The sequence below is a fragment of the Cololabis saira genome, chromosome 5, assembly GCF_033807715.1.
Source record: "Cololabis saira isolate AMF1-May2022 chromosome 5, fColSai1.1, whole genome shotgun sequence".
Classification (NCBI taxonomy): Eukaryota; Metazoa; Chordata; class Actinopteri; order Beloniformes; family Belonidae; genus Cololabis; species Cololabis saira.
Genome location: NC_084591.1, coordinates 6,292,851 through 6,308,462, shown reverse-complemented (window position 1 = coordinate 6,308,462; position 15,612 = coordinate 6,292,851). Strand labels below are relative to the sequence as shown.

General features: G+C 37.5%; 1 protein-coding gene across 1 annotated transcript in view; it reads right to left on the bottom strand.

The window, feature by feature from the left end:
• Nucleotides 1-8,633, bottom strand: part of sin3aa (SIN3 transcription regulator family member Aa) — a 42,069-nt gene extending 33,436 nt beyond the window's left edge. Inside the window, exons 1-3 of the mRNA XM_061720840.1 lie at nucleotides 8,451-8,633; nucleotides 2,516-2,732; nucleotides 1,173-1,355 (exon numbers count right to left, since the gene is read on the bottom strand). Coding sequence (XP_061576824.1) covers nucleotides 1,173-1,355; nucleotides 2,516-2,701 — 369 coding nt within the window. The 5' untranslated portion in view covers nucleotides 2,702-2,732; nucleotides 8,451-8,633. The remainder of the gene's footprint in view (nucleotides 1-1,172; nucleotides 1,356-2,515; nucleotides 2,733-8,450) is intronic.
• Between the last annotated feature and the right edge of the window lie 6,979 nt (nucleotides 8,634-15,612).

The following is a 15,612-nucleotide window of genomic DNA, read 5'->3' as shown; positions in this document are numbered from 1 at the left end:
GAAGCAGTCTGTAAAAGCGTCCGCCTGAACATTGTGCAGGTCTGAGTCACATTTACTCCCCCCCCCCACCAGCAATGTGAATGTTCAATAAAAGCATGCAAGATTATAATGGTATGTTATCATCTTAAACACGTTATTTTTATCTGATGTTGTGACTTTGACGAAGGTCAGATAAACACATTTTATAGCAAATTGATGTAGTCAACCACTTTAATCTAAGGCAGGGGTGTCAAATGTGCGGCCCGAGAGAGGTTTTCGTGCGGCCCGAGAGACGTTTCCAACGCAAAAAACAAAAAATGTTAATTTAAAAAGAAGGCATAAATAATTGCCATGAATCGCAGCATATCCGATAATATATTTCTTCCACAAATAGAGCAGTTTTCGAAAAAAATTTTGTTTTCTAGAATGCATTTGCTGATTTTATTTCTTTGTAGACGGTCGTTTATTTTCATTAACTGACTACTATTATATATTTTCGCAGGAAAAATATCACCGCTAAAAAAGATGATAGAAGATATTTATTTGGAGAATTTCAGTTTTGAATACGAGGATAGTGACAAAGTAAAACTGTTAAAAAAGAAGTGCTGACTTTTTCGGCACACTGGCGTAAATATCCGCGACAATTTTTAAAAATAAATACACTTAATTGTACTGGAAAAATCTCTAAATCACAAAGAAACACTCGGATGTAATAAGAAAGATTTTGCTTTTAATTAAATTTCCTATAAAAAAGCGAAATATAAAAAAAACATACTTGTTTCTGTTTATCTTTGTAAAAGGATATTAAAAGTATCTTAAATAATTTGAAAAAAAAAAACGAGAAATTTCAAGAAAAGATCCTGAAGAAATATATTTTACATAATTGCAGTGTAAAGAAAGTGCATATTTCCTTTAAAATTAACTAAACTGATATTGGATTAGATAACAATAGTAAAAAAAAAAGAATCAGAGAAAACATTTTCCGCACCGTTTTTGTTATTTTGAGCGTGCGGCCCGCGAGAAAAAAATTGGTCAAATCCGGCCCCGCCAAGCAAAATGAGTTTGACACCCCTGATCTAAGGGGTCTGCAGACTTTTCCTTCACGCTGTTTATTCATTTCTTTCAACTTACTTGGAGCTACGAATCCATGACGTTATGCATGGGATGTAAGACATGCGAGGTGGCTAACTGACCTTAAGCCTCTGGAACTGCTGGTGGCCCTGAGCGGAGGCTTGCGGGGCCGCTGTGTGGCCGTGTCCTGACATCACCGCGGGCCCGTGAGGCTGCACCGCTGGACTGTGGTGGTGAGGTCCGGGGTGGACGGCTGGGCTGGGAGTGTGCCCATGACCGCCGCTGTTCTGGGCTACAGGGGGGACCTGGGGGGGCAGACACCTTTCATTTAAATCACTGACCTGCAGGCCCTGTGACCGTGTCATAAAAGTCAAGAAGGGGTGCACAGTAAATCAAATCAAATCAAATCAGTAAATCAACTTGATATAAAGTGAGATGTGCTGGAAAAAACACCACATGAGAGCTCTTAGGGAAACTAACTGCTGTTTAACCTTGTTTTAACTGTAAAGTATCAGAGGCTCGCTCTGAACAAACGGAGCATGTAGTACCTGCTAGGGATGGGCGGTATGGACTAAAAAATGTATCACGATAATTTCTGGCATTTATCCCGATAACGATAAAAATGACGATAAAAAAAATACTAATTCAACTCCACCTTTTCAACTATAAATCTATCTCGCTCTCAGATCCGCCATGTTTGTTACACAAAAACGTCATCAACGGGAATTTATCCTTCCTTCCTTCCTTCCTTCCTTCCTTCCTTCCTTCCTTCCTTCCTTCCTTCCTTCCTTCCTTCCTTCCTTCCTTCCTTCCTTCCTTCCTTCCTTCCTTCCTTCTGCTCTCTCCTTCCTTCTTCCCTTCCTCTTTTCTCCCTTCCTTCCTCCTTTCCTTGTTTTCTCCCTTCCTTCCTCCTTTCCTTGTTTTCTCCCTTCCTTCCTCCTTTCCTTGTTTTCTCCCTTCCTTCCTCCTTTCCTTGTTTTCTCCCTTCCTTCCTCCTTTCCTTGTTTTCTCCTTTCCTTCTTTCCTCGTTTTCTCCCTTCCTTCCTCCTTTCCTTGTTTTTTCCCTTCCTTCCTCCTTTCCTTGTTTTCTCCCTGCCTTCTCCCCTTTCCTTCTTATTTATTTCCTTCCTTCCTTCCTTCCTTCCTTCCTTCCTTCCTTCCTTCCTTCCTTCCTTCCTTCCTTCCTTCCTTCCTTCCTTCCTTCCTTCCTTCCTTCCTTCCTTCCTTCCTTCCTTCCTTCCTTCCTTCCTTCCTTCCTTCCTTCCTTCCTTCCTTCCTTCCTTCCATCCATCCATCCATCCATCCATCCATCCATCCATCCATCCATCCATCCATAAATCAGCTTTACACAAAAACGTCATCAACGGGAATTTATCGTTTTTACCACGAGATGAACAAATTCTTATCATGAGGAATTGTTTTGACGGTTTATCGTCAACGGTAAAATATCGCCCATTCCTAGTACCTGGTATCCCTGTGGGACGGAGTACTGGACGCCGGCGGTGGGCTGCATGTTTTCGGAGACGGCTTCATACACCGCCGGTGCTGGAGCAGGGGCCAGGACACGATGCTGGAAAGCCTCCGTGTTGCCAGCGAGGCGCCGCTGCTGGGACGCAAAAACCGTTTCCTGATCCTCCAGACGCCGCTTCATTATGAACTCATACTCTTGAGAGCTGCGAGACCTGGGAATAAAAGACAAGGAGACCATTTAAAACCGAGAGACTTATGTCAAGTTATGGCAATCTATTAAATCAGCTTCTTGGTGGAATGTAAAGACCGTTGAAGAGCATATGGCAATACTCTTTAACTTGTAACGTAACAATACATACAGTGCCAGCAGGTCAGCTTTGCCGCTTGGCTTAGACCAGGGTAGGGCTGGGCGATATGGACCAAAAGTCATATCTCGATATTTTCTAGCTAAATGGCGATACTCGATATATATCTCGATATTTTTTCTGTGCCATAATTGGGGTTTCCCCCAAAGCATTATAGCATAGCATCTCTGTTAGCATCTCTGTTAGCATCTCTGTTAGCTTCATTTTTTTCTGAGGCAAACCCTTAAAAAAACAGTCAGTTTTAATACAAAGCCTCGTGCCAAATGTCACACAGGTACCTTTATTAACAGAGGTCTGCACAATATCAAAATGTATAAAACTAATGAAATAAAAATAAACTGCCTGCATATATAGAATAAAAATGCTTCTTGAATAAAATAAAACAAATATCCCTTTCCTGCATTACAATTAAATTAAAATACACTGTGCAATTAATACAATGTAGACAGTAACAGGCAGACTTTTCCACTGAGGTTGACAGTTGTGCAAATAACAAAAGATTTTTGCAAATCTCAAATAAAACATTCAAGTCAATTTGTCAGAAAATAAGCTATATCAAAATCATTAAAAAAAAATGTAAATTTTTTTTTTTTAAATCGATATAAACGATATTGTCTCGTACCATATCGTGTTTGAAAATATATCGATATATATTAAAATCTCGATATATCGCCCAGCCCAAGACCAGGGGTGTCAAATGTGCGGCCCGCATGCAGCCTGAGAGAGATTTTCATGCGGCCCGCGAGAAGTTTCCAACGCAAAAAACCGAAATGTTAATTTACTAGAAAGGAAGGCATAAATAATTGCCATGAATCGCAGCATATCCGATAATATATTTCTTCTACAAATCCATCGTTATTCCACAAAGAGAGCAGTTTTTCGACATTTTTTTAGTTTTCTAGAATGCATTTGCTGATTTTATTTCTTTGTCGACGGTGGGTTTTTTTTTAAATTTTTCGCAGGAAAAATATCACTGCTAAAAAAGATGATAGAAGATATTTATTCGGAGAATTTCAACAAAAGTGACAAAGTAAAACATTTAAAAGAGAAGTGCTAACTTTTTCGGCACACTGGCGTAAATATCCGCGCCAATTTTTAAGAATAGATACACTTAATTGTACTGGAAAAATCTCTAAATCACAAAGAAACACTCTCAGATGTAATAAAGATTTTGCTTTTAATTAAATTTCCTATAAAAAAGCAAAATATTTTAAAAAAAACATACTTGTTTCTGTTTATCTTTGTAAAATGATATTAAAAGTATCTTACATAATTTGAAAAAAAAAACGAGAAATTTCAAGAAAAGATCCTGAAGAAATATATTTTACATAATTAAAGTGTAAACAAAGTGCATATTACCTTTAAATTTAACTAAACTGATATTGGATTAGATAACAATAGTAAAAAAAAAATAATTAGAAAAATATTTTTTTTTCGCACCGTTTTTGTTATTTTGAGCGTGCGGCCCGCGAGAAAAAAATTGGTCAAATCCGGCCCGCCAAGCAAAATGATTTTGACACCCCTGGCTTAGACATACGCTGACCACTGATCTGATGAGATTTCTAACTCTTTTAGCGGGACAAATATGCCAGTAGCTTCAAAGTAATCAGCTACTCGGGATTGTATGCACAAGTGTGCCATTTGTATGACACTTGCATGTACCACTGTGGAACAACATCACGGGTCTGATTGCACTTTTGCCTGAACATGGGGATGTTTTGGGGCTTTTCAGCAAATATGGGTGCGCTGATCCAAAATCAATATCTCTTATTTCAGGCCCAATATTATCTAAATAGTTGGATCGGGTATAGAATGATGATGGGGTACAACCACGAGGCAACAGAGTCGCTTTAATCCTAATTGTTGATACATCACATGTCAACAGCCTTAAGTGACATCGGCAGTTGAAATAAACAAAAAAAGAGAAAGCATTTGCCCTGGAATTAAAAGCTTTTCTGGATTTATTTGCCAAAAAAAACGCAATGTTATATGATCTTCCTGGAAGTCACAATAATAGACACTGTTTCCTCCAGCACTATGAATGTTAAATGGGAGTGTTATCAGTGTGAGCATATTGTTTTTGTCTATTATTGTAAGTTAAATCAAGATCCTATCACATTTTTTGTGAAGTGTTTAAGTAAAGCCAGATGTTTTTAGTTTGTTCCACACAAAAGTAGTGTTGGATCGGGATCAGTGGGTTTTACAAATGCCTCATAATCTGTGCTGAAAAAAAAGATCCCTACCAACAACATTAAGGCTAGAAAAGTATGCACAGATGATACTTTTTTTTTAACAACTGAGAAATTGTAGAAGGAATGTAGAAAAAAAAAAAAGAATGATCATTATTTATGCCAAAACCTCCAGACTCTTCCCCCAAGCTGTTGCTCTGATTAACTCTCAACACTCAGAGTCTCAGAGTAATCAACCACTGTGCAATAATAATAATAATAATCATAATAATAATAATAACCACAATCATATGCTGTAACAATACACCTTTCAATAACCATGACTACTTCATACTGCTGCACCTTTCACTTTTAAATTGTATCATAATCAGGTTTATTGGCCAAGTCAGGGAATTTGACTTGGTTATTTCCCTCACTGTACAGTAAATAGACAAATGGCTCTTACCTCTTATTAACATATACCGGTACATTTTTTTTTTTTTAATGAAAGGTGCAGCAGTATGAGGTAGGGCTGGGCGATATATCGAGATTTTAATATATATCGATATATTTTCAAATGCGATATGGTACGAGACAATATCTTTTATATCGATTTAAAAAAAAAAAAAGTATTTTTTTTTATGATTTTGATATAGCTTATTTTGTGACAAGTTGACTCGAATGTTTTATTTGAGATTTTCACAAATGTTTTGTTATTTGCACAACTGTCAACCTCAGTGGAAAAGTCTGCCTGTTACTGTCTACATTGTATTAATTGCACGGTGTATTTTAATTTAATTGTTATGCAGGAAAGAGATATTTCTTTTCTTTTATTCAAGAAGCATTTTTATTCTATATATGCAGGCAGTTTATTTTTATTTCATTCGTTTTATACATTTTGATATTGTGCAGACCTCTGTTAATAAATTTACCTGTGTGACATTTGGCACGAGGCTTTGTATTAAAACTGACTGTTTTTTTAAGGGTTTGCCTCAGAAAAAAATGAAGCTAACAGAGATGCTATGCTATAATGCTTTGGGGGAAACCCCAATTATGGCACAGAAAAAATATCGATATATATCGAGTATCGCCATTCAGCTAGAAAATATTGAGATATGACTTTTGGTCCATATCGCCCAGCCCTAATGACATCCAGCGTCAGTGCTGTCAGCTCTATGCTCAGGCCAACAAGCTGCTCGTAGATTCCATATGTGCACAGCTCATCTTTATTGGCCAAGTTTGAACATTGTCCAACAGGGAACTTGACTCTGGTTATTTCACTCGCTGTACCCAGATTTAAAAATAGCAAACAGTAAATAAACAAATGTGGCACTTATTAACATATATACAATTACAAAACTGAAAGGTGCAGCAGAATGAGGCAGACATGGTTATTGCTGGAAGGTGCATTGTTACAGCATGTGATAGTGTTATAGATAATTACTGTTATTATTGTTATTGCAGGGTGATTGGTTTCTCTGAGACTCTATTAATTATGAGAGTTCATCAGAGCAACAGCTCAAGCCCAAGCTAAAGAAGTTGCAGGTAGCATATAATGATGCATTCAGGATCCTCCTTAAGCTTCCAGGATGGACAAGTGCAAGCACTTTATTTGTTAATTGTTACGTCCCCACCTTCCATGCTCTGCTGAGGAATTTTATGTTTAAATTTATGTCGACTCCATCAGTGCATCTGAAATGCCATACCAAACAGTATATACTAAAAAGTTTACTTAAGTTAGGCACACTTTTGAGTAAATATCAGTAGTGTGCATTAATTCGGACGTACTATTAAGAGCGCACACGTCACTTCCTGCCGTTGGGAGGAAGTGACGTGTCACAGCAGCAGTAGCAGCTGTTACCATGGTAACAGCAGCAACAGCAGCACTGTTCCACTCTTTACCGTTTATCCTGGCTGAAACAAGATGACATTATATAATATTATTATATACGAATATTATAATATTAATAATATTATATAATAATATTATTATACTTTATATTATACTTATGACATACAGTGGGGAGAACAAGTATTTGATACACTGCCGATTTTGCAGGTTTTCCCACTTGAAAAGCATGTAGAAGTCTGTAATTTTTATCATAGGTACTCTTCAACTGTGAGTGATGGAATCTAAAAAAAAAATCCAGAAAATCACATTTTTAAAACTTTATTTTGATGTTATACGGTAATGTGTTCCATCCTGTGATAGCTCTGTATATAACAGTGTGTTTTACTGTGATGTGAATCTCCCCTGAATTCGTGAATGTCTCCGTTACTGTTTTTACCGTGCAATACTTCTCCTGGACCATCTGTGCAATATTCCACTACATGTGTAACTATATACTATCATCTGTAAATAGAATCTCAGGTCTTCACTATTCAAATGCACCTTAACATTTTTTATATTTTTTATATTATTTATATTTCTTATATTCTTATTGTTTGCACTATTGTTTCTTATTTGTCTTGCACTGGAGAGGTGATGCTGCGTTCAATCTCACTGTACCCAGGTACATTGACAATAAAGTATTCTATTCTAATTCAGCTCTGATCTGTGATGTGAATCTCCCCTGAATTCAGCTGTGATCTGTGATGTGAATCTCCCCTGAATTCAGCTCTGATCTGTGATGTGAATCTCCCCTGAATTCAGCTCTGATTCTCGCTCAGCCTCCTCAGTGACGTCACCTCTACGTCACCGGCGCAGCGAACAGGTGCTGCGGGAACGTGGGAGCCCGTCTCCATTCACAACTTCCCCCAGCACTATGAATGAGTTCTCAAAAGGACACAACCACAAGAAGTCTGGTTGGCTGCAAATAAAGAAAACATCACCAGCAACAACAGTCGCCCGTCAACACCGTACACACACATACGTCTACGGTCGACACCATAACAAACGGCGAGGCTCGTCCTCGCTCGAGTCAAACCCACCAACAAACTCGCCTTTTTGTGACTTATACCAATCCAGCTTTCTGTTTTGAAGCCCTTTTTAAAAAAAAATAAATGTATTTTTACGTATTTATTAAAATAAACGTGGCTCCACTGTTTGAGGCCTTGCAGCGCAGGGAAGCACCGGGCTCGAGTTTGCGCTCACCCGCCATTGGGAGCGCGGAGCCCGGGGGGGCAGCACAGCCCCGCCCCCGCCAGGATCTCGTCGCCCGGGAGTAGCAGTTAGCTCCCAGCTAATGTAAACAACACGGGGGGCTGTTGGCGCTCACGCTCGCCGAGGGCGAAAGCATTCACAGATGCATCCATAATCCTCCACGGAGCGCCAGGTACGTGCGAGTGCGAGGGAATGGCATGCAAAGGGACGCCGATCTCCCGCGGAGAGGATACTTTAAAAGCAGCCACCGAGCTAGCCGCGTTAGCTTTGCTGAATGGATTCGGCTGAACTCACCCCTCTCTCTCTCCTCTCCAAAGAAGTTCACCGATGGGGGATTTAAGGATCCGTTACGTGTGGCTTCGCCTCCTAACGTGGTGAAAAAAAAAGCAACTTGTCAGTGGCGTGTGGTTTAAAATAAGGAATTGGAGAAGCAGTGGCTGCAAAGTGGAAATCAGGAAAAACAATCCCCGCTCGGCAGCAGCGGGAGTGGGCGGGGCTAACGCAACAGGCCACGCCCCCGGCGTAACGCTATTGGTCAGTTCATCCCGAGGACACGCCCATGGGCGGGGCGAGGGATTGTGCTGGGAATTTGAACTGTCAAGGATCTAATGTACAGTAGACTGCACACACACATGTCTCCGGCTCTCGGGTTAGGCTATCAGAGGTGTCAAAAGTATTCACATTCATTACTCAGGTAGAAGTATAGATACTAGAGTTTAAAAATACTCCTGTAGAAGTTGAAGTATCAACTCAAATTTTTTACTCAAGTAAAAGTATAAAAGTACTGGGTTCTAAACTACTTCAAGTATAAAAGTAAAAGTAATGTAAGGGGGAAAAAGCCATTAAGGACAAAGGCCATTGAAAATGAATGCATCTTAGTATAATGCAAATATATTAAAGAACCATATATGTGTACTATTGAGCATTAACATGTGTTTCAGAGAGCAGGAGATATGATGACTAGTTGCCTATAAGTATTGTAATGGTTCAAAAAGTCAAACTTCAGAGGCATGTTATCATTTATCCTAACCTTTATTGGAATGTACATCCAAGTTTAGTTGCAGGAATCTGAGGGAACGGATGTAAGAACAAAACTGGACAAGAACATCTGAAACAACCACAACCAAATTCACTCTATCCGGATGGAGCAATTTAACTGGATAGTTTTTATTTAAAGGCCGAAATTAAATAGAGTAACGAGGCTGTTTTTAAAATGTAAGGAGTAAAAAGTACAGATAATTGCGTGAAAATGTAAGGAGTGAAAGTAAAAAGTCGTCTGAAAAATAATTACTCCAGTGAAGTATAGATAACCAAAATTTCTACTTAAGTAAGGTAACAAAGTATTTGTACTGTGTTACTTGACACCTCTGCCGGCTATGTGGTGTTAGAAATGATGTATTCTTCATCATACACGATATTCTAGTTCCAAACATGGTCAAAGCCAATGTTTTTGTTTTGAGAGAAAAGTGAACACGTTCATATAGATTAGTGGTGAGATTACTTTTTTTTGTTTTCATGGGAAGTGAACAAGAACATTTTCAGCTGTTACTATAAGATGTTTTGAAAAAAAGAAGAAAGACAGAAGAAAGAATACTATGTATGTATGTATGTATATATATATATATATATATATATATATATATAATATAAATCTAATCACAAAGCTATAAAATGACCCTTTTCCATATTACCTTTAATTGTAACAGATTAAAATTAAGTCTCCTTACTTTCATGAGGAAGTTGATTAATAGTAAAAAACCACAATATTTCGCAGATCTGATAGTGCTCACTAGAAACGTCATAAATATCCAACCAGACAATCATGTTACGATCATTTACTGGCACCTAAGCCAAGAACAAACTTTTTAAAACACACTGTTATATACAGAGCTATCACAGGATGGAACAAATTACCTTATAACATTAAAAATATTACATCAAAATACAGTTTTAAAAAGGTAGATAAAGACTTTTTACATAAAATTCAATGAGTAACAAATATATCACATGCTATAATTTATTACAGAAATGTATTTGTTGGTTATACTTCGTGGTATTGTAATGACTATGATTCTTTTTTTTTTTTTTTTTTTTCACCACTAATGTATTTTAGACAGAAAGTCTGCTGTTAGTGTATATTATGACTCCGTGTTACGGTGATCCGTAACTGCAATATATGTGTGTATGTATGGACTATGTATGTTCTTTTAAAATTGCATAGGGGGCCCCAGGAAGAATAGCTGATGTTGCGACATCAGCTAATGGGGATCCTATAAATAAACAAATAAACAAGTAACAAGCACATTATACTGGTTTCTTCCTGTTTTTTTTTTAATTAATTTAAATGTTCCACCTCTACTATATGGTAGTTAAATGTTACAGATGACAATTTGAAATTGACCATAACAGCGTAGGCTAGTAGGCCACAGGTATCTTTCTGTGAATGACCTAGTCCTACAGCAGGACATGGACATGTTCACACGCTGGCAAAAGTGCAGTTCGTCTTGTTACGAGTTGATATGCTGCTAAAATAATTCAACAAACATTGTTAAGGTTTTCAAACTCTGTTGTGTTACTTTAAATAAGAATGCAGTTGCTGTGTAAGTTAACTGGTGGTGATTTGGAGTCGCTTAAATATTTAGTTCATGACAACAATTAAAAAAATTGAAAATTAAAAAAATATCAATCTGTCATTTGTCACTTTTCTTGCATTTACATTCAGTGTAGACAGTAAACATTCAGTAGACAGTGCTACAAATATGATGTGTTGGATGTGCAGGATGTGTTTTCAAGCCAAGTTGAAGGATATATTTCTGCAATGTCACTAAAAATGGCTGTTCAACAATTTTGTCATTAACAACTCACATAAGATATGCTTTACTTGTTATATTGCTGATGGACAAAGGAAGTAAACTAAAATAATCTCGGAGCTGCAGAAAAGAACTTCCACTTCCACTTAGCATTTGGTGGTATGATTACAGTGACACAATCAACAATGGTCAAGTATAAACAGCAGGATCAACATAGTAAGCTGTAAAGTGTATAGTGTACATATCTTTCATCTTGCGAGATGAAAGATTTTCAACCTGAGTATTATCGTTGACTATATACAGTGTATCCATAATTCTGCATGGAAAGAGTCAGAAACTGTGATGGGAATAAACACTCGTGATCTCTGTTTCTTGAACAAAAGGTAGGTAATTTGCAGAGGAATTCCTACTTTCTACAATTATTAAAAATGACTTCAAGTGTCCAGGCAATATAGTCCTGTACAAAAGTCAGATTAGTTCAAATGTATTGTTTTTTTTCTCCACCGGTTTCTTAGACCACTCTTAGACCTGTTATTAACATCTGTCCTCAGTCAGCAGGCGAGTTTTGGCGAAGTTCTGCCGTCTGTCATTAAAAACAGAGTCAGTATAAATATTAGAAGTCCATTGTCACGAACATGGCATGTCCTTTTGATGAAGACACAATTGATGAAGGTGCAGCATTAATGCGCAGAGAAATAAATATTCGTCGGGAGATGGTTATCAGACCACGTAATACATGTACATTACAGTACACAGTCTCATTACAGGCAAAGCAATATATGTTAATCCTTTATTTGTTATAATTTTGATGATTGAATTGTTTATTGATTTCATAATATATTCAAATTTTTTGAGATTTTTTATTTGGGGTTTTCATAAACTGTGAGCCATAATCACCAAAATTATAACAAAAAAAGGCTTGAAATATCTCACTTTGTATGTAGTGGGAAATAATATTTGTTTCACTTTAAGTTGAATTTACTACGAATGAAGTTTTGCAATATATTCAAATGTTCCGACCTCCACCTGTATATTATTACATAAATAAATAAGAGCATAATATGTGTCTGTATTGGTCCAATACGGAACGCAACTTCTAATTCCCAATTACGGTGTGTGGCAATTACAATGTGGGTTTTTATCCAAAATATGCTCTCATACTTGCCATACGCACGTATTAACACTTCTAACTCCAGTGGCGTGAAGTATGTGGATCTTCAGATGCAAAATAATGTTTCCTCAAAGGGATTTTGTAAATTGAAATGTTAAATAAAGTTTTAAAAAAAAAGAAAAGGTATGTGGATCTTTTGTTGTCGCCGGTTGCCATGGAATGGCTAGGAATGGGCGATATTTTACCGTTCACGATAAACCGTCAAAAAAATTCCCCACGGTAAGAATTTGTATCTCACGGTAAAAATGATAAATTCCCGTTGATGATGTTTTTGTGTAAAACTGATTTAAGGAAGGAAGGAAGGAAGGAAGGAAGGAAGGAAGGAAGGAAGGAAGGAAGGAAGGAAGGAAGGAAGGAAGGAAGGAAGGAAGAAATGAGCCAGAAAGAAAGAAAGATAGATATGAGAAAGCAAGAAAGAAAGAAAGAAAGAAAGAAAGAAAGAAAGAAAGAAAGAAAGAAAGAAAGAAAGAAAGAAAGAAAGAAAGAAAGAAAGAAAGAAAGAAAGAAAGAAAGAAAGAAAGAAAGGATAAATTCCCATTGATGACATTTTTGTGTAACAAACATGGTGGATCTGAGAGCGAGATAGATTTATAGTTGAAAAGATGGAGTTGAATTGGTATTTTCTTAAATCGTCATTTTTATCGTTACCGGGATAAATGCCAGAAATTATCGTGATACATTTTTTAGTCCATACCGCCCATCCCTACTGGTCAGTTACCGTAGTAACAGACTCTCTGAACCTAACCTGGTCAGTTACCGTAGTAACAGACGCTCTGAACCTAACCTGGTCGGGACCAGGTTTATCTCAATGAACCTGGAGTTTCTCTCCGTCTCCTCCCTCTTTCAGAGCCACACGCACATTTGATTTCCTCATTCATTCAGTCAGCAGGCGAGTTTTGGCGAAGTTCTGCCGTCTGTCATTAAAAACAGAGTCAGTATATCAGAGGTCCATTGTCACAAACATGGCATGTCCTTTTGATGAAGACACAATTGATGAAGGTGCAGAATTAATGCGCAGAGAATTAAATATTCGTCGGGAGATGGTTATCAGACCACGTAATACATGTATATTACATAGTCTCATTACAGGCAAAGCAATATGTTAATCCTTTATTTGTTATAATTTTGATGATTGAATTGTTTATTGATTTCATAATATATTCTAATTTTTTGAGATTTTTTATTTGGGGTTTTCATAAACTGTGAGTCATAATCACCAAAATTATAACAAAAAAAGGCTTGAAATATCTCACTTTGTATGTAGTGGGAAATAATATTTGTTTCACTTTAAGTTGAATTTACTACGAATGAAGTTTTGCAATATATTCAAATGTTCCGACCTCCACCTGTATATTATTACATAAATAAATAAGAGCATAATATGTGTCTGTATTGGTCCAATACAGAACGCAACTTCTAATTCCCAATTACGGTGTGTGGCAATTACAATGTGGGTTTTTATCCAAAATATGCTCTCATACTTGCCATACGCACGTATTAACACTTCTAACTCCAGTGGCGTGAAGTATGTGGATCTTCAGATGCAAACTAATGTTTCCTCAAAGGGATTTTGTAAATTGAAATGTTAAATAAAGTTAAAAAATTTTTTTTTTTTATTTTGATATAGCTTATTTTGTGACAAATTGACTTGAATGTTTTATTTGAGATTTGCACAAATGTTTTGTTATTTGCACAACTGTCAACCTCAGTGGAAAAGTCTGCCTGTTACTGTCTACATTGTATTAATTGTACAGTGTATTTTAATTTAATTGTTATGCAGGAAAGGGATATTTGTTTTATTTTATTCAAGAAGTATTTTTATTCTATATATGCAGGCAGTTTATTTTTATTTCATTTGTTTTATACATTTTGATATTGTGCAGACCTCTGTTAATAAAGGAACCTGTGTGACATTTGGCACGAGGCTTTGTATTAAAACTGACTGTTTTTTTAAGGGTTTGCCTCAGAAAAAAATGAAGCTAACAGAGATGCTATGCTATAATGCTTTGGGGGAAACCCCAATTATGTCACAGAAAAAATATCGAGATATATATCGAGTATCGCCATTCAGCTAGAAAATATTGAGATATGACTTTTGGTCCATATCGCCCAGCCCTACTGCTTTGTGAAACGGACCCCAGCTCTCCACCGAGTGCTGAAACACTAGAAAATGACTGGTCCTACCCAAAGAACCACAGTGGTGTTTAGAATCCCCTTAGAAGTGACTGTTCGCGCTGCTCTGCTAAAAATATGTGCCAAATCTTCTTCGATGCTCAACCACGGCTGGGCTGTTTTAGTTCACGTACAGCAAGTCGTGCTGTCAGGAAGTTAGACACAAGAGAACTAGAGAATCGGGTCAATTTTCCATATAAACTACAGCACGACAGGCAGGCTACTACTTGTACAGAAATCTTACGTTTAACTAGTGGTGGAAAGTAAACAGGTCAGGAGGTTTCAGATGAGATTTCAGCCACAAAAGGACAAAGGGTTATTTTAAAAGCCGTAAAGCATTTTATACTCCTTTATTGGTTTCTGTTCTCTCGCAATGTGAAAATAATCACACGATTCTCATGTATCTAACTGACGAGATGCACTGCAAAGTTTTTTGTTTCTGAAACACTCCCAGAGAATGTTTAAGTTGCACTGAGCGTGGAGGAAAACCACGGCTCGGCCAGACCCAGAGGTAAACACATCTGTTCACACCTGTGTTAACATGTGTTTTGAGTAAAAGCTGTGATTGGATCTCATTCCTGTGACCTACATGCACATGCAAATTTTCTTGTAATATTCACTGTGTTGATAATAAATATGTCTTCCTGCCTACACAAATAATGTCAGTTATTTAGATGGTCATTCAATGTCAGGGGTGTCCAGAGTTGGTCCTCAAGGCCCACTGTCCTGCATGTTTTAGATGTTACTCTGCTTCAGCACACCGTGATACAAGTGGCTGTGCCATCAACAGAATCGTGCAGGCCTTGACGACAAGCTAATTAGGACCATTAATTAGAATCAGGTGTGATGATGAAGGGACAGTGTGCCCCGAGGACCAGGGTTGGGAAACACTGTTCACACACCTGTTTCTAATTAATGCTCATCATCAGCTCGTCTTCAAGGTCTGCACAGCTCTGTTCATGACACAGCCGTGTCCGTCAGGGTGCGTTAAAGCATGGAAACATCTAGAACCTGCAGGACAGAGGCCATCAAGGACCAACTTTGGACACTAGGGCTGGGGATCGAATGTCAAGAATCGATTTGATTCCGATTCTTAAGATTCAGAATCGATTATCAAGATTTGATTCGATCCGATTCGATTCCGATATTGATTTGGGTTAGTGTTATTAAAACAGTTTTTTGAGCTGTTGCATGAATTATATGACTGTAGTTCTGCAACATATGAATACTAGTATTATATTGAGATTCAACAGCAAATATTGCAGCTAATGATGCTGTAAGGACCAATCAGCTCCCAGAATGC